Source organism: Gopherus flavomarginatus, chromosome 1, assembly GCF_025201925.1.
Source record: "Gopherus flavomarginatus isolate rGopFla2 chromosome 1, rGopFla2.mat.asm, whole genome shotgun sequence".
NCBI lineage: Eukaryota > Metazoa > Chordata > Testudines > Testudinidae > Gopherus > Gopherus flavomarginatus.
In genome coordinates, this window is record NC_066617.1 from 131749788 (window position 1) to 131776107 (window position 26320).

The following is a 26320-nucleotide window of genomic DNA, read 5'->3' on the forward strand; positions in this document are numbered from 1 at the left end:
ATAGTGGGACAACAACATTGTTGAAGAAACCTTGTGCAAATCACAGGCAATTAATAAACTATATGGGTTGTTCACAGGGAGAAACTCCATACATTGGTATGGTTTGTTACACATCATGATGGTGCAAAATATTAACTTGAATACACATAATATTGAAATTAAAGCTTTCACATGCATCAAGAAAAAACAATACTATGAAAAAATGTGCAAGATTATGTACTGTGCATAGGTGGGAGACAATGAGGTGTACCAGACAGCCCAGTGAACTGGGAGTCAGAACAGCTCAGTTTCATTCTCAGTTCAGGGGACTGGTTTTTCCTTGGAGGGGTTGTCTACCTGGCCCCGTAGTGCACACTGCAGACATGTGAATTGCAGCATGCACCAAAAGGTTCAGGTTAATACAATCCTATTTGAAACAGAACTACATTAATGCAAACTAGGTACCTCCTAGTTTGTGCTAGCAGGGTCTGCACCAGGCAGCTAGAGTATAACATTCAGCGTGCACTGCAGCTCCCATCCCTGTAGTGTGCACTGTGAAGCCAAGTAGACAAGTTCAAAGTTTCACATTTCTGGTTTGTTTCACTACTCTCTTGTTCTCCTGTGCTTTCACGTGGATGAATTATCTGGGTTGCAAGGAAATATTTTAATTTCCATTAATATTTACACCAATATTCACATCCAGGTTTACAGTGGATTTCAAATCTCAGTAAGATTCAGGGCTATTTCGATTCAGTCCATTACATAAATTCCCTAGTCAAGCAATTCTGATGAGTGTTATTGTTCAGATTTGAAATCATGTCCTCTACCCGCATTCCCCTGTGTCTTCCTAAGAAGTGCAAAGGTTTTCATTTTGAAGGTTCCTATTCAGGCCCATCACTAATTTTAAAAATACAATACCTAAATCTGGAGCATAAATTACCTGACAGTGTTCTTTTAACCTACTAACTAGAAGCAGGTTAACTCAGTGGCCTTTTAGGAAAGCTCAGTGACCCAATACTTTGGCTTTCATTCTAATACACTATAGGCTTGATCCACAGTCCATTTGAAGTCAGTGAAAAGACCAAGCCTATGGCTACACTAGAGAGATTACAGCTGCATTGATGCAGCTGCGCTGCTGTAAGCTCTCCAGTGTAGCGTCTCTAAGCCAGTGGGAGAGAGCTCTCCGTTGACTTAATTAATCCGCCCTCAATGAGTGGTGGTAGCTATGTCAGCAGGAGAATCTGTCCATGCTGGTGCTTAGGTCGATGTAACTTCTGTCACTCAGAGGAGTGGCTTACTCACATCCCTCAGTGACATAAACTATACTGACATATAGCCTCAGAGAGTATGTCTACATTGCAATTAAACACCCAGGGCTGGCCTGTGCCAGTTGACTTGGTCTCGCAGGGCTCGGGCTAAGGGGCTGTTAAACTGTGGTATAGATATTCAGGTGGGAGAGTCCCAGAGTGTCTACACCATAGTTAATTAGCCTATTAGCCTGAGCCCTGTGAGCCTGAGTCAGCTGGCAGGGAGGTGTCTAACTACTGTGTAGACTTATCATGAGTAACTTCAGTGGACTTTGAATCAGGACCTGTGAGAGCGGGAAATACTTTTCTCACTCATCTCCACCCCTTCCAGTTGCAGAAGCCTACTGAGATTTTTACATTGGACCCTAGATACAAAAGGGACAGTCACTTTTGTTGTTCCTCCTTCCAAGATAATTTTGCACCAGATCCCTAGACTCTTCAGTCACCTAGCAAGTAGGACTGGACCAGAGCATTTTTTAAATAATCAGAATCAGTAGCTTCTACTTGGCGTACATAAGCCTATGTGAAAAAATTAGGGAATCTACAATTCTGTCTTTTTTAAAAACACTTGCAAACAGCTTGATGCAGCTGTATAATTTATGCGTAGGCAAACAGCCAAGGAGAGAGTTGTTTTTTGGACAGGGCTGATAATTACAGTAGTAATGCATTTCAGATTCTTTCAACCATACACAGATGGCTGATGATGGTTAGATACCTGTATAACTGAGGACAAGTGACTCTTTTGACATGTGTACTTCTTATGTGTGACCTTTCCTAATTATATTTATCATATATGTTACAGAAAGAAAGGTCCCCAGAGCTACCTTTACGTTTTCTAGAGAGCCCATCAGCGTGGTATCCAAAGGCTAAATCCATAAAGTGACTTAGGCACCTAACTGCCACTGTAGGCTCCTCAGTCCAACATCCCCTCTTCTGCTGGTGGGAATGATCAAAACTGCCTAAGTTCTAATGGTGCTGACTGCTTGGCACCCCAGCTCACACCTAAGCCCTCGCAGGATTCTCACCCTAGGTGTTCCCCCACCCATCTCACCTATGGGGACAGGCCTGCTCAGACCCCCGCACAAATGACAGCTGGAGTGACCAGCTCAGGAATTGTGTGTGTGTGCGTGCATCCCAGAATACCCAGTAGCCCAGTGATTAGGATCACCTGGACTGTGGGAGAGCTGTTTTCAAATCCCCACTCTGCCTGATTTGGAGAAGAGTCTTGGAAACCAGGTCTCCCTCTCCACACCCCACTTCAGGAGAGTGCTCTAACCCCCAGGGTATTAATCAGCCCAAAGAGAGATTGACACTATAGACTGGAGAGAGACCATCAAAAGTTTCAGTCACTTGGGATATGGGAGATCCTAAGTCCCTGCTCCAAATTCAGCAGAGTGGAAATTTAGAAACAGGTCTCCCGCCAGGGCCGCCCAGAGGATTCAGGGGGCCTGGGGCAAAGCGGGGGAGCTGCCGCATATGTACTCACCCGGCGGCAGTCCGGGTCTTTGGCGGCATTTTGGCAGCATGGGGCCCTTCAGTCGCTCCACATCTTTGGCAGCACTGAAGGTCCCCCCCCCACCGAAATGCCGGCTGAAGACCCAGACCACTGCCGGACCAGGGCTCAAGGGGCCCCCTGTGGGGCCCAGAGTCTGGGGCAAATTGCCTCACATGTCCCTCGCTCTGGGTGGCCATGTCTCCCACATCCCAGGTGAGTGCCTCACCACTGGGCTATTGGCTACAAAGGGTAGATGGTCTCTCTCACTCTCTGTCTCTATTGTCTCCCCACCACTCATCTTTCATGAGAAAGGGCTGACCTGGCTTAGGTGTCTAACTCCAGGAGAGGGTTAATTGTTGTGAATCCCAAATGGAGGTAGATGCCTAACTATCTTTGGGGCCAGGGCGTAAGCTCAGTCGATATGTATACAGTCTCTATTAGCTAGAGATCTTGAGGGACATCTAACAGCTTTAAATAACTGTTTCAGAAAATTGGAGATGCTAGCTTAAGAGAAGAGGTTTGCTCAGAGCTTGAGGGACAGGGACCACAGCAAATATGAGGATATAGGATGATCACAGGGGACATTTACTAAAACTTGTTAAACTATGAGTTTTGGTTAATCAGAGCTGTATGAAATTACAGGGTACAGGCATGCCCATAGGTAAAAATCACTCAAACATTTCCACTTTAAAGTGCTAGTTTCAGATGTCCATAGCTTTGTCAATCTCTCATATCTTTCCAAAGAAATTATGCATTCTATATGTTCAGCCCACGAACACAATTTTTTTTAAAGAACAAAGACAGTGGGAATAATCTTTTGGAAACTTCACATATGTGATGTATTTCAGAAAACGACATAACCAAACAAAGTCAATAATTTAATTGTCAAGAGTGTGTCCCTTCTGGCTGCTGCTGACACAGCACCCCAAATGTATCCCTCTTCACTTGAACAGAAACTTTTGGGAAAAAGAATTCAGCTGATCTTTTGAAAACCTCACAGAATTCTTGCAATATATTAAAAGAGAAGTAAAACTTTTCATAAACGTCTGGAGCATAATTAAGTACATTTTCAGCACTACAGGGGCAAACTAATATAGAACCTCTACATTCTCCCATTGAAGTTAACGAGCGCTTTACTAGACATTTTGCTACTTTAGCCTGTTTTCTCAATTCTGCTGAGTTCAAATACTATTCATACAGCTTTGTAACAGTTATAACTCTCATATGGGTATGTGGGTTATAGTTGACTACAAACTAACATCACCTCAAAAGTTCTCTGTATTGAAAGAATCACAGAGCACCGATTGGATGTCCTTAGCAAAAGCCTTAACTTTTTTTTTAACACATGGAAAAGAGATCCAATGGTGTGAGTGATCTAAACTGTAATGTAACCAGGTTAGAGACCAGCATTCATCTGTCTAACAATTCTCAAGTTGCTCTTCTGCAGACTAATTAAAACAGATGCAAGCTAGAACATTAGGTGAAACAGTGTGTAACCTGTAGTTATCATGCCCTTCTAGTCCACAGGAACAGAACAGACACATTCAGGTCTCATGTAAGCACGTGTACAGCTCATTACATCGAGTTTTAATCTAGCATATGTAGTCTACCTTAAGGGTCATGTACATACTGTACATTTTGAAACTAATTCACCATTTAAATGGTTGAGTTAATGAATAATGCAAAACTGCTCTTTCAAGGACCTGAACCAAAGTTCACTGAAGTCAAAAGGTTTTTTTCCATTGTCTTCAAGAGGCTTTGGATGAAGCCTCAAGAGAGCAGAGATATTTATTAGGGCCAGATTCTGCCACTTACTCATGTTGGGTAATACCTTACTCCATGAACAGTGCCACATCCAAAACATGTTGGATGAGGTACTATGTCTAGTATTGTATCCTCTCAAGATAATCTACTCCTACCTGAGAAAATTAAGTTCAGGATCATTTATATTGATCACAGGGGTTTCCCCCCAGTCAGTTTGAGAAAGGAATTCTTGTATTACTTTTTAGACTCTGGATGCAAGTTTTAAGGTCACTGCCTTACAGAACTCTCACTCTAGTTTTCCCATTCATTCCAATAGAATATAGAGATAAAAGAACTAGATTCAGACCAAACCCTCTTGAAGCTCTGAAATAGTAGAATACGAAGGCTGGGATTTGTAAAAGAGCCTAAGGTGCCCAGCTCCCAGTAAAATTCATACCTCATTCTCTTAGGATCTTTTGAAAATCACAACCTGGGCCTACTTTCCCAACAAAGCCTCCATTGTTTGTTACTTTTACTGCATTTTTCTTATTATCCTCAAGGTACTGTATGCAAAAGCAAGAAAGCAAAACATGACAGGGTGGGGAGCAGGAATTAGATCCGTCTTCCCACGTGGTTTTATGGCTGCTATCACTGTAGTATCTGAGCACATCACATACATTAATGTTATTTATCCTCACTAAATCCTATCTGAAGTAGCAAAGTGCTATAATTCTCATATTACAAGTGGGGAAACTGAGGCACAGATAAACCAAATGACTTGCCCAAGGAAGTCACAAACAAAGTTTGCTGAATTGAAACCCACTCTCCTGGGTCTGAGTCGAGTCTCTTAACTACCCCACCCCCCACCGCCCTGCTGCACATTTTGTAAGTGGAGTCCCAAAACTTTGGACTAAAGCATGCTCCTTTTTAGCTACAGCCCTGTGGCATTATTGTAACTGAACCATTGTCACTGTTTTTAACCAATAATTGGGTTTATCTGCATACAATATAGCTGAATAAGGTTAATAAAATATATTTAGGTATCATTTTCTCTGGTATCTTGTACTCACAATTAATTACATGGGGCCATTTGCAGTAACATCAATCCAAGTCTGACCACATATATAACGCTGCTGATGTTAGCATTGAAGCCAACGGGGCTATTTTGTGGTGTAAATGATTACTCAGGATGAAAAAGGCTCACAGAATCTGGCTGCAAGTAAGAACCCACAAGCTAGGAAGCATTTAAACAACAGGCTCTGAAGGAGATGCTGGATATATACTGTGTGTGCCCTTTGTATGGGTATATGTACATGCACACATTTATATTTTATGATTTTGATCTCTGATTTTACAGTGAGACCAGAGGAAATGTATGTATTGAACACCATACTATACATAGCAAGAATCACTAATCTTAGCTCTCATTAATCCCTTGCAGTAAGCGTACACTCTACTCAACATCTAATCTTACAGACCCTATGTGGGCAATACTGCCATTCCCTTCTGTTTGCAGAAAGGTTGCAGGATCCTACAAACGGTTATGGCTGCTTTATCAGGACACTTCCCAGGGAGCTGATTTAGCCTAATGACAGTAGCCTAGATTATCCCCTTGATTGTGTAAAGTGGTGGGAACGAATTCTGGGCAATTCTGTTATAATGCCTCAAAACTGTCAGAGGAAAGAGAGCTGAGCCAGACTGGCATCATTACCTCTTTCACTGAACCTCTATGCTGCAAAGCCCCTCTGTGCTGCAAAAAAACCCACACAGTCAGGGTTTGTGGCTAGGAGCAGTGAATAGAGGAACTGCCCAGTCAGAGGCGTGAAGCCAGGGAACAGACATGTTACAAGTACTGAACTCTGACAAACCTGTGGAATTTCATATTAAATTCCCAGAAGACAAAGGTCCAAATTCCCTCCTGGGTATAAACTGGCACAGCACCACTGATTTAACTGGAGCTGTACCAATTTACAACAAGCACAGAATTTGGCCCTTAATGTTTTAACATTAGAGCTGGGTGACATTTTTTCAGCAAATAGATTTTTTTTTTTGCATCAAAAATGCATTTTCTGATACTGCAAAACTATTCATGTATTTGAGCTAATAGTTTCAGCTGGGGAAAAAAACGTCAAAGTCAAAGTCAAAAAATTTTGTTTCAAAACATTTTATTTTGTTTCAAATTCAAATTTGGCCAATTTTTTAAAAAGGGTAAAAACACCTGAAAGAGGCTGAATTGAAATAAAAAAAACTGAAAAAAAGTTTGTTTAGAGTTGACTGAGGCATTTTGATCAACTTCAAGCAAATCGAAAAACTGAAAAATTTCACTTTGAGTCAACCTGAAATATTTCTTTTTTGATCTTTTGATTTGATGAAAATGTTTGAAAACATTGGTTTTGGTTCAGATCAAACCAGATTTTTTTTCTGTTCCACCCCTGAACTGAAAAAATCCATTATTATGCTCTAATTAACTCTTTGGGACTTTCTGCTCAGCACTGGGGAGAGCATTAATTGGTGACTAGGGAGGGGTATAAAGATATTGCTTGACCATGCAGGGATGTAATCAGGAAAGCCAAAGCACAAATGGAGTTGCAGCTAGTAAGGGATGTGAAGGGTAACAAAAAGGTTTTCTACAGGTATGTTAGCAAGAAGAAGGTGGTCAGGGAAAGTGTGGAACCTTTACTGAATGGGGGAGGCAACCTAGTGACAGATGATGTGAAAAAAGCTGAAGTACTCAATGCTTTTTTTGCCTTGGTCTTCACAGAGAAGGTCAGCTCCCAGACTGCTGCACTGGGCAGCACAGTATGGGGAGGAGGTGAGCAGCCCTTAGTAGTGAAAGAACAGATAAAGGATTATTTAGAAAAGCTGGACATGCACATGGGCCGGATGCAATGCTGAGAGAGTTGGCTGATGTAATTGCAGAGCCATTCCCCATTATCTTTGAAAACTCCTGGTGATCGAGGGAGGTCCTGGACGATTGGAAAAAGGCAAATATAGTGCCCGTCTTTTAAAAAGGGAAGAAGGAGAATCTGGGGAACTACAAACCAGTCAGCCTCACCTCAGTCCCCTGAAAAATCATGGAGCAAGTCCTCAAGGAAACCATTTTGAAGTACTTGGAGGAGAGGTAGGTGATCAGAAACAGTTAACATGGATTCACCAAGGTCAAGTCATGCCTGACCAACCTGATTGCCTTCCATGATGAGATAACTGGCTCTGTGGATATGGGGAAAGCAGTGGACATGATATACCTTGACTTTAGCAAAGCTGTTGATACGGTCTCCCACAGTATTCCTGCCAGCAAGTTCAAAAATATGGATTGGATGAATGGACCATAAGGTGGATAGAAAGCTGTCTAGATCATCGGCTAAACAGGTAGTGATCAATGGCTCGATGTCTAGTTGGCAGCCAGTATCAAGCAGAGTACCTCAGGGGTTGGTCTTGGGGCTGGTTTTGTTCAACCTCTTCATTAATGATCTGGTTGATGGGATGGACTGCACCCTCAGCAAGTTTGCGGATGACACTAAGCTGGGGAGAGAGGTAGATGCATCGGAGGGCAGGGATAGAGTCCAGAGTGACTTAGACAAATTGGAGGATTGGGCCAAAAGAAATCTGATGAGGTTCAACAAGGACAAGTGCAGAGTCCTGCATTTAAGATTGAAGAATCCCATGCATGCTACAGGTTGGGGACCAACTGGCTAAGCAGCTGTTTTGCAGAAAAGGACCTGGGGATTACAGTGGATGAGAAGCTGGATATGAGTCAACAGTGTGCCCTTGTTGCCAAGAAGGCTAATGGCAAATTGGGCTGCATTAGTAGGAGCACTGCCAGCAGATTGAGGGAAGTGATTATTCCCCTCTATTCACAGCAATGGTGAGGCCACATCTGGAGTACTGCGTCCAGTTTTGGGCCCCTTGCTACAGAAAGGATGTGAACAAATTGGAGAGGGTCCAGTGGTGGGCAACGAAAATGATTAGGAGGCTGGGGCACATGACTTATGAGGAAAGGCTGAGGGATCTGAGCTTATTTAGTCTGCAGAAGAGAAGAGTGAGGTGGGATTTGATAGCAGCCTTCAACTACCTTAAGGGGGATTCCAAAGATGGAGCTCGGCTTTCTCAGTGGTGGCAGATGACAGAACAAGGAGAAATGATCTCAAGTTGCAGTGGGGGGAGGTTTAGGTTGGATATTAGGGAAAACTTTTTCACTAGTAGGGTGGTGAAGCACTGGAATGGGTTACCTAGGGAGGTGGTGGAATCTTCTTTCTTAGAGGTTTTTAAGGACAGGCTTGACAAAGCCATGGCTGGGATGATTTAGCTGAGGTTGGTCCTGCGAGCAGGGGGTTGGACTAGATGACCTCCTGAGATCTCTTCCAACCCTAATCTTATATGATTCTATGGTAAGAATGTTAGAGAGCCAATGGCAGCACAGCTCCTGTGTAAGCCATGTTGCTAGGAGAAGGGTGACCCGGAAATAATATGGGGGTGAGGGGTCTGGCTCTCCATGCTGATACCCAGAGGTCTCTGGGATTTCCCTATAGATCTTGTGATATCTTCATGGTCAGAGCACAGAAACTCCCTTCCCTTTCCATAGGCTTGCAAACTCCTTCCCCCTGAGAGGGTGATGTGCAGAAAACTCATTGGAATGCCATACAATGACATTTACTGATTTTTCCAGATCAGATTTTCCCTCCTACAGATTTCTCCATGGGAGAGAATGGTAATAACTTCCTCTGTTTAGCGGGGACAGTATGAGTAGTGCCATGAGTTTAAAAACTGTTTTCTGAGCTCTGATTCTTTTAATAGCAAAGCTGCTGAAATGATATGAAAAGAAGAAGAAATAAGGAGCAAATGAAGATGAAATACAGTGGGTATCGATTTTTTCAAAAGTACAGTATTTTATCTGAAGCCTTTTCAAATGGGATCTTCTCTTAACTGGGATAATGAATACTCCATAGGGATGTCTCAGTTATGAGACTCTCTCGTATATGCTGTACATCTTAATTTCTGCAGATGGGAATCTTGACCAGGTAAATAAAGGTGGCCAGATACTCACAGCTAGTGCAAATCATAGTTGAGGATCTGATCTAAAAGCAGAATTTTCCAAATGCAGAAACTATTTAAATGATGAAATAAACTGCTTCCACATCTCACAATTCTTTTCTTACCAGTTTATATTAATGGATATTACAAACTATAAGTCTGTGCCATCAAAAGTTTGAACCAGATATAGAGCAATATTCTGCACCTACCACAATGTATTAATCTTTATGGTAACAAAACAAATGTAAATGAACCTGGCTGAGATTATATGATGCAACATTAGAAGAGTGATATAAGCTTCTGGAATGCCGTGAGAAGAGCTCCAATTCATTTGTTTGTATTAGTTTGTTCCACAATTGTTCTATAAAACAAGATGTGCCTTTAGATGCTACTAAGAATGGAGAAGGGGGAAAATAAAGCAAAAAAGATTTCTCCAATGTTATCTTTTAAAGCCACAATCCTCAGCTGTAAATCCATTGCTCTTCATGCCCTCATTCTTCACAATTACTGAGGACACAATGCTTTATGAAAGCCTTCTTTCAATGATGTGTGAAATTATGTCTACACAAGCAATCCTTTTCATAGCTGGCTTTCATTGAATAGAGGACACTGGTGACAAGGTAGTTTAATTGTAAATTGGGCTCTGTCTCTATTAGAGTCCAAAAAAATGTTAACCAGAACAATGTTTAATCTTACTAGCAGAGTCCTAACACAGTTCCCTATGGGTATGTCTACCCTACAGCCGAGAGCAATCCTCTCAGGGCTTGTCTGTATTCAAAACGCTACAGCGGCACAGCTGCACCTATAGCGCTTCAGTGTAGACACTACCTATCCCGATGGGAGAACCATTCTCCTAAAGAGGTGGCAGCTAGGTCAACTGAAGAATTCTTCCATCGACCTAGTGCTGTTTACACCGGGGGGGTTGGTTGTTATACTATGTCTCCCAGGGGTGTGGATTTTTCACACCCCTGAGCAATGTAGTTATACCGATGTAAAACCCTGATGTAGACCAGGCCTCAGTCTAGGTAGACAGACAGCAGCGTGGATGTTGTGGCACAGGCTGTCAAGCCCACCTGACTGCCTTGACTGCTACTTTTAGCTTACTAGCTGCTAGTCTGTCTACCCGGGCTGGGAGGGTCACTCTCAGCTCGGTGTAGACATATCCTATGCTACTCTCCTTCCCCCTTCACATGGGCCTGTTCAAAAGCTCATTTAAGTTATAAGAAAGACTCCTATTGAAGTTAGTGGGCTTTGGGTCAGGCTGTCTATATAGACTGGAGGGCAAAGCTGCAGGGAAAAGTACTGAAGTTTCACATGGATGGAGGAAGCAGCAATGCGGGATTCTCCTTCCCCTTCTACATAGCAGTCAGTATTCTTTCCACAAAAAATGTACATGGCTGAAGCAGGAGTGGCAGGGATTGGGAGGAAGAGCTGGAGAATTACTGCTATATAGCAAGATGTATCCTTTTTTTCCTGCTAGGATTAATGCCACATAAAAGAGAAAAAGGTGGGAGGGGCAGGAGGAGATTTATTAATGCAGTTTAACTACCCCTCCATGATCTGACTGCATGGGTGGGCATTGACTTTATTTTTGCCTGGGAGAACTCGTCTGAGTTCCTGACCAGGAAGTCTCAAGACTGTGGCCAGAGTTGCTCATAGATCTCTAGCGTTCACTCCTTTTCCTGACCCTGACCAATCTCTTCACATTCCTGATAGTCCAGTAGGTTTCAAGGAGGGGAAGACTGGCTCAGCTGCAGCACTGCTAAAGTCATGGCCCTGGGACTTCTATCTTTTTAATTCTTCTTCTACTGTGCATGATTTTACACATGTAGGGTACAATTCACCCCGTGCAGATGGGCAGCACAAAACTTATGCACCACTGAGTCCCAGTCCAAACCTGAAAATAGGACTTCAGTGGTACATGGCCCTTTTGTGCTGGTTCTTGGCACTGGAGTGAATTTCACCTATAAGGAATATGGAAGTAACACGTTCCCTGGCAAAGCTGAATGATTTGTTAATTATTATTGTTAGATATATAAATAGTGGTGCTTATCAAAGGCTCTAGGCTTCTATAAGTAACAAAAACAAAATTAGATTGCCAACAGGGACCCCAAATTACCCTCTCTCCCATATGCTACCAATTTCTCTCTTTAGAGCACTGTTCATAAATAACAGGCTAAAGAACATTTCAGCGAAATTGCTAAATTGCCTAAGTAATCCAAAATAAACTAAACAAATTTGAAGTTGGCCACAAGAATAAACAACTCATGAATGAACCTCACACAATGCTTTGCAAGTTTTTCTCTAAAGGTGTAACAAACTTGGTAGTAGTGAACAGTTTCTGGTGTACTGCTTTTGTAAAAATATAAGGCTACATTATGTCATGCATCCAAGGCCTGGTCTGTGGACAGTTTTTATACTGGTATCGTTGTTTTGGTTAGAGATTTGATTTTTTTTTTAACTGAGACATCTAGTGTGGATGCTCTTATGCCAGTGTCTTATACTGACATATCTTATTCCTCTTCTCATTTGGGAATAAGCTATACTGAGCTAAAGCATCAATATTTAAGGTATAACTGAGACCACACTAGAGGTATTGTACTGTTTTAATTAGACAGGCATAGTCAGTGGTACAACTTTTGTGTGTAGACAAGACCCTCTCAGTACAGTAGTGTGAGGGGGCTATTAAGGAGGCATAACTAGCTCTTTGACTCTGCTGGCCCAGGCACCATTGAGATTTAAAATAGTCTAATTTATGACAGAAGAACATAATCTCAAAAGGACCTACAGCACTGCCCCTGCTCCCATTGAAGTCAAGGGCAAAACTCCCATTGACTTCAATGGTGCATGATTAAGACCTAAGAATCATACACTAGCTGAAAACTGGTGCAATGACACTCCCTACCACTCCTTCTGAAACTGAAACCTTCCCTCCCCTGACATTGCCCCTAAACCAGGATGAGGGCGGCAGTTGTCCCAGGAGCTGGCTCTGCTGGGTTTACCTCAGTTGAGAGCTCCACCCTTCATCAGGAGAATTCAGTCATGGCAAGAATGCTTGAGTAGTGCAAAGGAGCCAGTCTGGACCTGAGAATCTTGCTCCCACAGCATAAAGCAGTCCATAATTCAAGATCTACTTACTACCTTGTCGGTTTTTCTGCAAAAGTTCTTATTTTCTATTTTTAACAGTAGGTGACAGAGCTGCTTTTAAAAAGAGAATGTAGAAAAGGATCTCAAGCAGCAGACAAGGTGATTAAACAACCAAGTGCATTTTGCTGATCAAGCTCAGTGATTGCAAGTCATTAATATGTAAAACATGCACAAATTCAAAATAGCAATTATCCATGCAAAACATTTGGGATGATCTGAAAAATGTCAACTTGCCTTTCTCTTGCTATCACTTGTTGGGGTTTTCAGATACACATTGGTTTTGTCCAATTTTGGGGGGAGAAACAGCCTATCTGCTTATAAAAATTACATACGTGCTCTTAGGAATTTATATAATGGGCATCAAAGCTATAGAAGCAAAGGTAAACATCCCTTTCATGAGAAGTAGACTTGTACAGAAGAGCTTCTAGGAATGAAATGTGTATGTACAATTATTCTAATTGCTTCCATCATTAAATATATCTTAAATTATGTGATTAGACTAGGAATAATTTGGTAAAGAGTACTTTATAACTCATTTACTTACTTATGCATATATCCATCTGCATTCCCCGTTAGGTTCATCTGCATAACAGTCTGAAATTCTGTCTCATTGCAGCAGTATTTAAATACCGTGTTGTTATGGTGACAGCAGAAGATGTAAGATTTATTGTCAGAAAGACGTGGGCAGTGAAAACCAAAGTGGTAGCGGCCTTTGTAGTCTGTATATGGCTCACAGACACGAAAATGTGCAGACAATGCTGTAAAACAAAGATTGATATTGTCTTTGTGAGTCGTATGTGTTAGTTGCATGTCACATCCATTTTCATTTTTCTGTTAATCCCTGCTTCTGAGAAACAGTAATCATGTATTTCAGGAGTTTCAACCTCATAATATATGATATGACTACTGACAGCATGAAAAGCATTTTTGTGATATTTTCAATTTTGAGTTACTATGTTTCTGACTTTTTTTATTTTAATTCATTTATTTTTTAAATAGAAGAGAAGAAATGATGTCCAGAACTACCACAATCTTGGACAGCAGGGAACACTAAAATATTTAAGTACATATCTTCAGTTATGAAGTTTTAAAACTATGGGATATCAACAAAGATCTAGAAAGGCTAGTTTAAAGATTTTTCTGGGATGATTTTATTATCAGCAAAGAAAAAAACATACATGCAAACTGAAATTAGAGTCCAAAGGCACATGATTTACAGTGGCTGTTATTAATGTGTCAGAAACATCTGCTCTACTGTAAAGGTCATTATTTTGATAGGCATTGTTCTGCCAAAAATAATAATTAAAAGATATTACCATGCTAACAGAGCTAAACAATTGTGAATATACAAATATCTAGAATAAGAGCAATAGAAACACAATTACTATTCAGATCTTAATTTTTTTTTTAAATTAAATCCTCATGTAAAGCATGTATTATGTCTCTTAAACCATTTTCCAGGTTTTTGTTACACTGGTTTTGCTGGCCAATTCTCTTGAAAGAAAGAAATCATCTCTGTATATTTCCCTAGAATGTGGGCTCTAGGCTAATTGTTGTGTGGTGGTTAGTATGCCTTGTAGGAGTTTGAGGGCTGTAGCTAACCCCCAGCTCTCACACACTTGCACTACTTTAATTTATTTAGGGTTTATATTATGGTAGTGCCTTGAAGCTACATCTCAGACTACACACACAGTCTCTGCCCTTGAAGACCTTACAGTCTAAATATAGACCACAGACAAAATGTGGGAGAAACAATGTATTTTTACTTTGATTTTACAGAACGGAGACAGACATACTACGGACTGCTGTACACACAAAGTTGCACCAATCAATTAAGGTGTTATTTTAAACTGATTTAGTTAACTGGTGCAACTTAGTGCATGGACACTCATTTTTATGGTTTGTTTGAAAATTGGGATAACGATTCTGACCTTCTTTGTTAAATCGATTTGATATCTTCTGTTGAAAAGCTCTATATAAGAGGTAGGTGGTGGTCTCATTTTTACTTATTATTATTATTATTATTATTGTGTCAGTTTACCAATATAGAGTGTACACACAAAGGTTTGCATCAGTATAACTAAACTGGAGTATATTTTGCTGTAGACAACACCTGAGTAAATTAGGTGCCTATAGAAATTTAAGAGAAATGAGTGCATTTCAATCCTGGCATTACTCCTTTGCTATGATCTACTGCAAGGAAGAATATGCCATTTTGTGATTAAGGTCACAGCTGTGGAACTCAGAGGTTCTGAGGAGAGCTGGTCGAAAACCAGAATTCCATCCTGAGGAAAATTCTGATATTTGACATCTATTTTTATCCTGAATCAGGGTGAATATTTGAAATATCAAAACTTTTCATGGAATTGAAAGTTAAGGAAAATTTCAATCAAAAAATGTAATTTAGACATTTCTAATCTAAGTGAAATGTTTTGACATTAGCTAACCAAAATGTTTCTTTTGGTTTATTGAACTGAATTGAAACATTTAATTTCAATTTACTTCAACATTAATCTGTGTCCAACTAAGCAGCCATGTTGCTTCACAGGAACTGTAGTTTGAGTGTCTCATGCTCCCATTCTATACGGGATGGGCTCCTCCGCTGGACTACTTCTCCTGTGATGCATCCCTTTGATTCAGCCAGAGAGACGATTGCAGTACATCATGGGGCAATTTAGGGAGCTGAGGCAAAAATCTGTCAGGGACAGTACTTGGTCCTGCTGTGAAGGCAGGGGACTGGACTCAATGACCTTTCAAGATCCCTTCCAGTTCTATGAGATTGGTGTATTCACTATCCATATACATATGTCTGATCTTTTTTCATTCAACCTACTGAGATCTTACCCTGAATAATATCTCATGATAATGAGTTCCATAAAATAATTTATATGTAATTGTGTATGTGTAAAAAAAATTGTTCCCATCAATTTTACATTTATCACTTTTCAGTTTTAGTGATCTTCTCCTTGTTCATGTATTATATGAGAGGTCCCATAGAAGGACCCAATTTACCTTCTCTATACCTATGGTTTTATTGAAATGTTTAAGTTACCTCCTACAGAGGTGAAAGGTATAACATGCTTTTTCTGAAGTGGAGTAGCATATGTAAATCTCCACCATATTACTACTAATAATGTGAGGCGGCTATATCCTCCTATCTCTGTGCATGCACATTTCTATGGCAGAATAGACTGTCAGGCATTGAATGACTGATTTATGCTGGTCTTTCAGGGTTTATTTGCAATATGTTCAGAAAAATAAGCAGCCAATGTAAATAAAATGTCTGAATATGCAGACCAATGTAATGCTGTTTTCATAGATTTTGTTAGCTAGCTCTGGAGAATATTGCTATAAGTTTAGTACCAAGTTGGTGTAAAGTATTTTATTTTATTTGTTTTGAACACTGATGCTTTCGATCAGAGGCAGGTGCTCGTTGTAACAAAATATATACCATTCACTTGCTATCCTGTGATTGTTTAAAGATAGACATGACCCCTTTCAAGCATAAAAGAAAATGATTGTGAAGTGCAAAAAATTTGCCAAGTTTTGTATGTTAGAGGGGTCAGAGCTGGAATCAAGAATCAGAGCAGGGTTGGAGCAAGAGTGAGGCTGGAGCAGGCTAAGGCTTGTGGAGTCTGTTAAAACTATCAGATAGGGAAGAGTCCCTAGCCATGAAGTGACATTGAGCAAACCGATCTGCTGTTTCTCCTTTGAGAGTTATATACCTGCCCTGAGAGGTACCAGACTGGCTCTGGACTTGTGGATTGGCTGGAGCCTAACACAGGAATAATTCTTCATCCTGTGCGGCTTAATCAGGCACTAGTTCAGGGATGACTCATCACCTCCCATTAGGGCACTCATCTAGGATACAGAAAAACCAGGTTCAAGGCCCTGATCTGCCCAGGCTAACCACTAGGCCAAATCAGGCAGAGCAGAGCCTTCAACCTGGGCCCTAGGAGAGTGCTCCAAGCAGTGGGTTACTGGCTATTCTGGGGTGGGTCACTCTCTTCCATGCTGGAGCTGAGGAACCTTTTGTTTCACCAAAACCATTGTGTTTCAGCAAAAAAGTTTCAATTTTGATGAACTGGCATTTTCTGACCAAAAAATATTTGTTAAAAAATTCCTGACCAGCCCTAGTTGCAATTTCCCTACTTTGCTAGCACCTTTTCTAGCAGAGGTCAAGCCTGCCTGTCCTTACCAAAGGTCCTCCTTGTCATTCCTACTTCCACCTATTCAGACACCTTTCTGCCTGCTGGGAGGGAGCTGCATCTCTTTTCCTAGGCCAGCCAATACAGCTGAAGCTGCTCAGTCTAGGTCTATACTATTCTGGTTCTTCTACCAACCCCATCATCTTGTTATCTGAACTTTCCAGTTGTTTCTTTACCCCTACTGCTGCTGCTTCCCTGTCTGCCTGGCTCTCTAAAATAATGTCCCCAAAACTGCTGTCAGTTCATTGTCATCACAGTCTTTGTTATCCGTGCCTTGTGGTTGTGATCAGAAACTATGCCCTTAATTATCAGAGGGGTAATTGTATTAGTCTAGATCTGTAAAAAGCTACAAAGAATCCTGTGGCATCTTATAGACGAACAGAAGTATTGGAGCATGAGCTTTCGTGGGTGAATACCCACTTCGTCAGATGCACGTGTCAGGCATGCGTCTGATGAAGTGGGTATTCACCCATGGAAGCTTATGCTCCAATACTTCTGTTAGTCTATAAGGTGCCACAGGAATCTTTGTCCCTATGCCCATAATGATTATTAGATATGATCTTCAAATATCCTTGTTTTTCTATATTCTACTTATTAATAGATCATGGTGCTTGAAATAAGGCACTATCTTACATAGAAATCTTTCTATTAGGTCTTCATTCCTCTTCAAGTATGAAATTAATATAATTGCAGTAAAAAGCAGCATCCTGTAGTTCTTTCATTCAAATTATGCAAAGCCAGTAGTCTCCCTTTACAGAATCTGAGGCATAGGGGCCATATATTGTATATATATCTGAGTTGATTACATAGATAAACACAAGTTGCCGTGTAATTACTATGCTTATCAACAAAGTTACTATGGACCTTTGTTACTGTGATGCTGCTACAAAATTAACATGTTTCCATTGCTTTAGGCAACTTACCATTTATGTGAAAGGAGGCCAAGAAAACATTCTCAATTGTGTTAATGCTTTGTAAAGGCTGGGGATAGAATTTTAAAAGGCACTTGGCACTGGTTAACACCCTTCCCAATGGTTAAAACTCTCACTGACTTCAGTAGACACAGACTTAGGCCAGCACCGAATGCTTTTGACAATCCTACCTGGGGTACATAAATTAAAGCTGCCATTATCATTTTAAAAAGAACAAGAGTACTTGTGGCATCTTAGAGACTAACAAATTTATTAGTCTCTAAGGTGCCACAAGTATTCTTGTTCTTTTTGCAGATACAGACTAACACGGCTGCTACTCTCAAACCTGTCATTATCATTTTAAACACCCATCCTGCAGCATAGCACCATGCACCCTATGTGCTAATGAGAAATGTCAAAAAATAATAAAGGAACTATGAGAGGATAAGTACTCATGAATAAACAAATAAAATAAAATGCTAGAATAGTATCTAGTATTTATCAATGATTTATATAATATGCAGAAATCCTATGTTAACAGGATCAAATCAAAGACATATTTCTTTACAGTCAGCATGTCCCCTCCCTCCAAAGAGACAGTGTCAGGACTGAAAAAGGCTAAACATATTAAATTCAGACCTAACAGGTTTGTTTTATTTTGAGGCTAGATGTTGGTGTGACACATATAAAATCTATCCTCAAAGCAAAACAAAGCTGAACCATTTTTATGAACAGTCAAGGTATAACATTAACATTGCAAAGTAAAATTCTCAAAAGCCAGTAAATATGAACATTATGGCAGAGGTACAAACTTTACACTATCCCCTCTGCATATGCATATGAAATAGTCTTTATTAATATGACATGCTGTTTCTGAGATAGATGATAATATATTTTTTCCTACAATGTAAGTCAACATGTGTATTTGGGATAACTTATGATCATGTAATTAAAGGTTATCAGGGTGCCGGAACAATGCGCAGAGTAAAGGTTCTAAATTCAACCTTATTTTGTCCACGTTTCCTGCCTTTAGATTATTTATTTGACTCTGCCGCTATCTGTGTATACTTGAGTAAGTCACTCAACCTCTTTGTGCCTCAGTTTCTCCATCTCTAAAATAGGGATAATGCTCATCTAACTACATAAAGCACATTAAGAAATGTGAATGAAAATCATTATATAAGAGCTAGTTGTTATTATTCATCCTCAATCAATCCATTCCAAGTTTCAAATGTATTTGCTGTATTCCTCATGACAGAAGTGCAGTTAGAGTATTTTAAAATGGGATGGATGTCGTTTTACTCCCTCATGGAACTAGGAAAAAAATTGATGGAATTCTGCTTAAACTTCCCCAAAGTAAATCACTTTCAGAAAGAATTACAAACAGGGAAAATTTCAGAAAACTGGTGAGTTTCTGAAAGTTATGAGCCTGTGAAAAGTACTTCTTCTAATTGGAACTCCTTTGTAAACTTAACTATAGCAGCGGAAGAATATGAACAGGCAGAGTGTGAGGATAACGTGATCCGTACACATAGACACACATCCTCTTTTGTGCAATGTGAAAATACATATGATACAACCTTGCTTTCTAGGTCTGTAGTAGGTGGATCATTTGGCTGAATTGTTTGATTTTATGATGTGGAATCCCTCATTTTAAGGAGCTGATAGCCTATTCAGAATTAACATAGTAAAGAAAATGATTATTGAAGTTGAGTGTCAAATGTTGAGTCTGCTTATCTAGTCTGTGTCCCATTAGTGTTAGTATTGCTCTTCTTGTTTTAGCTTCCTGTCACCAAATGCACAGCTATGTTTAAGTTGCTTTTGTTAAGGTGCTTTTGTTTCAACTCTTAGTGTTACTCATGGTACCGTTAGTTTTGTAGGCACTTGGGTTTAATGAAGTTTTAACCCATTCATCCCCTTTCCCAGATCACATAAAAAAATAAATTTCAGGAAGAAACATTACCTGCCGACAAGAGCAATAAGAACACAACCATCAGCACATTCAAGGACTGTTGACCACAACTTGTCATCGTTTTGTTTTCATTGATCCATTAGAGAATTACCTGTTTAATAAGATGCAATATCATAGTTAGCTGTCAATATTATCTCACCTTTATCTGCTGAAATCTGTACTTGCAACAAGGCTTTGCAACAGAGAAAATGGTTTAGAGCAGTGGTCTCCAACCTTTTTATGCCCAAGAACATTTTTTGAATCTAAGGGCAACCTAGGATCTAACCCCTCCCTTCCCTGAGGTCCAGCCCCTTCCCCAAAGCCCTGCTTCACTCACTCCATACCCCCCTCTCTCCGTCACTTGCTCTCCCCCACTGTCACTCACACTCACTTGGGCTGGGGTAGGGGGTTGGCATTCAGGAGGGGGTGTGGGCTCTGGGCTGGGACCGAGGGGTTTTCAGTGTGGGAAGGGGCTCTGGACTGAGCCTGGGGCAGGGAGTTTGGGTGCAGGAGGGGGCTCTGGGCTGGGTATAGGGGTGCTGGCTCTGGAAGGGGGATCAGGGCTTGGGGTGTAGGAGGGGGCTTGGGGTGCTGACTCAGGGAGGGGGCACAGGGTGGGCCTTGGGGTGTGGGAGGGCGTTCAGGGTGCAGGAGGAGGTATGGGGTGCTGGCTCTGGGAGGGTGCTCAGGGATGGGGTGTGGCCTCGCACTGAGCAGCACTTACCTCCAGAGGCTCCCAGTCGGTGGCAGGTTCAGCGAGGCCAAGGCAGGCTCCCTGCCGACCCCAGCCCCACATCGCTCCCGAAAGGGTCCAATGCACCCCTGCAGCCCTGGAGGGAAGGGGAGCAGGTGTCATGTGGCTCCATTCACTGCCCCTCTCTGCAAATGCTGCCCCCACAGCTCTCCTAGCCAATGGGAGCTGCGGGAGCGGTGCTTGCAGGCAGGGGCAGCATGCAGAGGGAGACCCTGGCTCCCCCACCCCTGGGGCCATGGGGCTGCGCTGGATACTTCCAGGAGTAGCATGGGGCTGGGGTAGGCAGGGAGTCTGCCTTAGCAGCAGCCATACTACACTGCTGGAGATCGCGATCGACTGGGAGATCCTCTAGAATCAAGCAGTCAATCATGACTGACCGGTTGGTGACCATTGGTTTAGAGTAATACAGTGTGAAAACAAAACTGTCTTATTCCCACTACAATTGTTGCATGGAAAAACACATTTCCCATAAGAAATTTTAAAATATGCTATCCTTTTATTTAGCTATGTGTACATTAAACAGTATGAGTTATGTATACCCTTTATATTCTACAGCACTAAGTAGAGGTGAGCCAAAGGGTGTGCTTGGTTGGGCTATTCACACCAAACTTTGTAATGTAAGGGCTGGTCCACACTACGGGGGGAAATCGATCTTAGATACGCAACTTCAGCTACGTGAATAATGTAGCTGAAGTCGAATATCTAAGATCGGATTACTCACCCGTCCTCACTGCGCGGGATTGATGTTCGCGGCTCTTCCTGTCGATTCTGCAACTCCGTTGGGGTTGATGGAGTTCCGGAATCGATATAAGCATGCTCGGGGATCGATATATCGCGTCTAGATGAGATGCGATATATCGATCCCCGAGCAATCGATTTTAACCCGCCGATACGGCGGGTAGTCTGGACGTAGCCTTAGAGACCATGCCTCAGGCAATGGAATACTGTCAGCAAATTGGACTGTTTCAGTATGTCTGGAAGAACTAGGGGAGTTAAAATGAGTTAAAATAAATAGGGTTGTCGATTAGTCACAGTTAACTCATGCGATTAACTAAAAAAATTAATCGTGATTAATCACACTGTTAAACAATAGAATACAAATTGAAATGTATTAAATATTTTTGGATGTTTTTCTACACTTTCAAATATATTGATTTCTATTACAACATAGAATACAAAGTGTACGGTGCTCACTTTATATTATTTTTTATTACAAATTTTTGTGGGCTAAAAGCTTATGCTCAAATAAAATTGTTAGTTTCTAAGGTGCCACAAATACTCCTGTTCTTTTTGCGGATACAGACTAACGCAGCTGCTACTCTGAAACCTCAGCATTCTTTGACCGTCATTGAGGATCTGCCTCAAAGTGAATTTTGCCATTTATGTCAATGTGTGTAAACCCTATGTCTGGTACCTAGAGTGCTGGAGTACACCCTATCCTGTCTTCTGTGGCAGTATATCTAAAGCTAGTACTACATTAGCTGTGACATCAAAGGGCATGAAGAGAAGAAATTCTTTTATTGCTTATCCACCAATGTTAGTAGTCTGGATAATAAACAAGAGGAACTGGAATTGCTCAGTTGTGAGCATAAATTTTATCTAGCTAATATTACTGGAGCATAATGGATGATTGGCATGACTAGAATGTTAAAAATCAGTGGGTTAGATCTATTTTGGAAGGATGGAGTGGAGAAACAGAGAGAGGGGAGTGCCATACTATGTAAAAAAAATTACTACTTATCACTGACAACTCAGAAGCAAATGTTCTTGAATGCGGATAGATACATGTTCTAATAGGTAAAGCACAAGATGGGGAACTAGTTGGTGTCTTCTACAGACCACCAAATCTCTCTCACGCATGCTCAGATGCAAAAGGGGGCTTCAACTTGAGTGACCTAAGGTGGAGGTCTCATGTTGCCAGTATTAAAAAAACAACTTTGGAATTTCAAACACTTATATATGACAATTTCCTAACACAAAAAGGGTTACATCTAACATTATGGAATTTTATGTTAGACCTCATCTTGACAATAAAGAGGAACTGGTTACAGAACTAAAATTAGAGGTAGCTTAGACACAAATGATTTATGATTTGATTATGTTTGTTATGTGCAAACAGAATAAAATCCAAATCAATTTTATATATAAGTTAGGAAATTGTCCTAACTATGAGTTAGGAAATTGTCATATATAATTGTTTAAAATTGCTTTCAAAGGTCCAATTTTACTAACTTGAAATCAATTATAAGTCAAATCTGTTGGGAGAAAGAATTTAAACAGAAAAATGCAAACAATAATTGGGTACATATTAAGAACATTTTACTATGTACCCCAAAAGCCACAAATGAGAAAGAAGGCCCAACTGATTAATAAACCAGCCTGGCTTAGAGGGGAAGTGAAAGCAACTATAAAAATGCAAAAATATTAGAAGAAAGGGGAAGTTGATAGTAACAAATATAACACAGAAATTGTAGAAAATTGACTAAGGAAGTAAAAAGATTTAAGGAGAATTAAGGAAAATTGGGAGTTTTTAAAGTATATCAGGAACAAAAGGAATCTTAACAAATGGATTTGATCCATTACAAGATGGAAATGGTAGAACTGTCAATAATAATTCAAACAAGGCAGAAGTGTTCAATAAATATTTCTCTTCTGTATTTGGGAAAAAGCCAGATGATGTAGCCAAATCATTCTTACCCACTCCAACAGTAACTAAGGATGATGTTCAACACCAGTTAAAAAAGCTAGACATTTTTAAAATTAGGAAGTCCAGATAACTTGTAGCCAAGAGTTTTAAAAGAGCTAATCAAGATTTCTGTGGAATATTAACGTTGATTTTCAGTAAGTGTTGGAACACTGGGAAAGTTCCAGAGGACTGGAAAAAGGCTAATGTGCCAAGGGTAAGCAGAACAACCTGGGTAATTATAGGCCTTTCTGATATCGATCCCAGGCAAGATAACAGAGTGGCTGATTCGGGACTCTATTAACAAAGAAAAAGGAGGGTAATAAAACTAAAGTCAATCAACATGGGTTTATGGAAAATAAACCTTGTCAAACTAACTTGATTTTATCATGAGAGTACAAATTTGGTTGATAAAGGTAATAGTCATAATGTGATATACTTACAGCGCTGTAAGGCATTTGACTTGCTAACTCATGACATTTTGATTAAGAAACTAGAATGATACAAAATCAACTTATGGCACACATTAAATGTTTTTCTACACTTTCAAATATATTAATTTCTATTACAACATAGGATACAAAGTGTACGGTGCTCACTTTATATTATTTTTTATTACAAAATTACATCTCCAGATGTAACCAAACAAGGCATTATCATTGAGCAAGTGTGTTTTTAGTGGGATCCAAAGGGGACCTGTTTTTGTTGCTATTCGATTTAACATTTTTATCAATGACCTGGAAGAAATAAAATCACAACTTATAAATTTTATGGATGACATAAAGATTGAGGGAGTGATAAATAATAAAGAGGACAGGTCACTGCTACAGAGGAATTTGGATTGCTTTGTAAACTGGGCACAAGCAAACAATATGCATTTCAACATGATCAAACGTAAAGTCATAAATCTAGGAAAAAAGAAGGTAGGCCATACTTACAGGATGGGAGACTCTATGCTAGGAAGCAGCAGCTCAAAGAGATTTGCAGGTATGGGTGGATAATCAGCTGAACATGAGCTCTAGTGAAATGTGTCCAAAATGGCTAATGCAATCCTTGGATGTATGAACAGGGGAATATCAAGCAGGTATGTGGTACTGGTGTGACTGCTACTGGAATAGTATGTCCATTTCTTGTGTCCACAATTCAAGAAGAATGTTGATAGATTGCAGAGAAGAGAAGAGCCATGACAATGATTAAAAGATTGGGAAACATGGCTGTTGTATTAGTTTAGATCAGTGATCACCAACCTGTAGATTGCGATCGACTGGTTGATCCTAGAGCCTCTTCCTGTTGATCGCAATCTCCAGCAGCTAAAAGTCCATTGGTGCAGTTGGGCTAAGTGGGGCCTGCCTGCCCCAGCCCCATGCCACTCCCAGAAGCGGCTGGCACGCCTCCACGGTCCCTTGGCGGGGGGCAGGGGTATCAGCACGCTGCTCCTACCTGCAAGCACCACCCCTGCAGCTTCCATTGGCTGCAGTTCCCGGCCAATGGGAGCTGTGGGGGCAGTGTCTGTAGGCAGGAGCAGCACACAGAGCCACAGGCGTGTGTTGGCTGTTTCCAGGAGTGGCATGGGGCCAGGGCAGGCAGGGAGCCTACCTTAGCCCCGCTGTGCTGCTGCCCGCCTGAAGTAAGTACTGCATAGCAGGAGCCTGCACCACGACCCCTAGCCCTGAGTCCCCTCCCGGACCCAGCACCACTTACCCACTCCTGCACCCCAACACTGAGCCTTAGCCCAGAGCCCCCTCCTGCACCCAAACTCCCTCCCAGAGCTTGCATCCCTCACCCCCTCCTTCACTCCAACCCCCTGCTTGAGGCTCAGCCCAGAGCCCTTCCAACACTCCAAACCCCTCAGCCCAAACCCAGAGCCAACACCCCCTCCCCAACCTGCTGCCCCAACCTGGTGGAAGTGAGTGAGGGTGGGGGAGACTGAGCAACAGAGGGAGGGGGGATGGAGTGAGTGGGGCAGGGCTTCGGGGAAGGGGCAGGGTAGATCCTGGGTTGTACTTAAATTCAAGAAGTGATGTTATGTGTAAAATGTTGGAGACCTCTGGATTAGATGGAATATATGGGCCTAAGATTTTAATATAATCCAGTCACAGTCTGACATTTAACAGTGTATACTAAACCCCAGACCTTAAGAGAGCTCAGCATGCTTAGTACAATGGCACACACCTCATTAAACATCCTTTTCACTTTTTATTACAAATAAAGAAAAGAAAGAAAAACAGATTTGAAATGTATAATATTACATAAGTCTTTTGTTTTAACAACATCCCTTGACCCCTTTCCTTTTAGCTGGAGAGAGTTTTCAGAAAGCTCCCTCCCCCCCACCCTTTTTTTTGACAGTTTCTTAGACTGCACTATCAAAGACAGCAATAACTGTCCTTTTGGGGAAAAGAGAAGTTAGGCATGATGAACTGGAGCCATTATTGTTAAAGTCTGATCCCATTTCATCTCAGATGGTGTTTGCATAGGAGTGGTGGTGTCTCTGGCCTGTTCTGATCAGGACATCCCTCAGGAGCAGGAGGACTAAAGCTTGGGGTCCCAAGAAATGGTGGGGTGGTAGCAATGATGGTGAAGCTAGCTCCAGTAGCCTCCATCCTGTTCTTTTTTCTACCCCTCCTCTGAAGTCTCTTTCTTTAAGGACCCACAAAAAGCATGAGGGGGTGGGGAATAGCCCATCCCCTCATTATTTTGCCCATCTATTAGGCCTAGTTACCAACACACCTATTTTGGTTCACTGATTTCCGGACCCATATTTTGTGTTTACCAAGCATGATCTTAACACATTCCTTGAGTTATGTCAGTAGCCTTTGTGTTTAGACTAATTCAGTCTTTGTCTCCTTTTTATGCCTTTTCCCATCAACATGTCTTATTATAGTTATTGTGACATTTTATGAACTTTCACATACTTTTTACAGCTGAGCTCACAATTAAAGTAAATTGAAAGGCCCAATTATTAGTCGTCTTATCTTAAGAAAGCTTAAGAAAGAGAAGGTTAAAGAGTGCCTTGATCAAAGTAGCTGCAAAGGAAACAGAAATTTGAGACTGGAGAGCTTTTCAGACTAGCCGAGAAAGGTAGAACAAGACCCAGTGGCTTGAAGTTGAAAT

At 41.1% G+C, this 26320-nt stretch overlaps 1 protein-coding gene across 6 annotated transcripts in view; it reads right to left on the reverse strand.

The window, feature by feature from the left end:
• Nucleotides 1-26320, reverse strand: part of SHISAL1 (shisa like 1) — a 272323-nt gene that overhangs the window by 50231 nt on the left and 195772 nt on the right. For all 6 annotated transcript variants that reach the window (XM_050925181.1, XM_050925170.1, XM_050925164.1 and 3 more), the window contains 2 exons: nt 19785-19884; nt 13247-13460 (listed from right to left, as the gene is read on the reverse strand). In XM_050925181.1, coding sequence (XP_050781138.1) covers nt 13247-13460; nt 19785-19851 — 281 coding nt within the window. In that variant the 5' untranslated portion in view covers nt 19852-19884. The remainder of the gene's footprint in view (nt 1-13246; nt 13461-19784; nt 19885-26320) is intronic.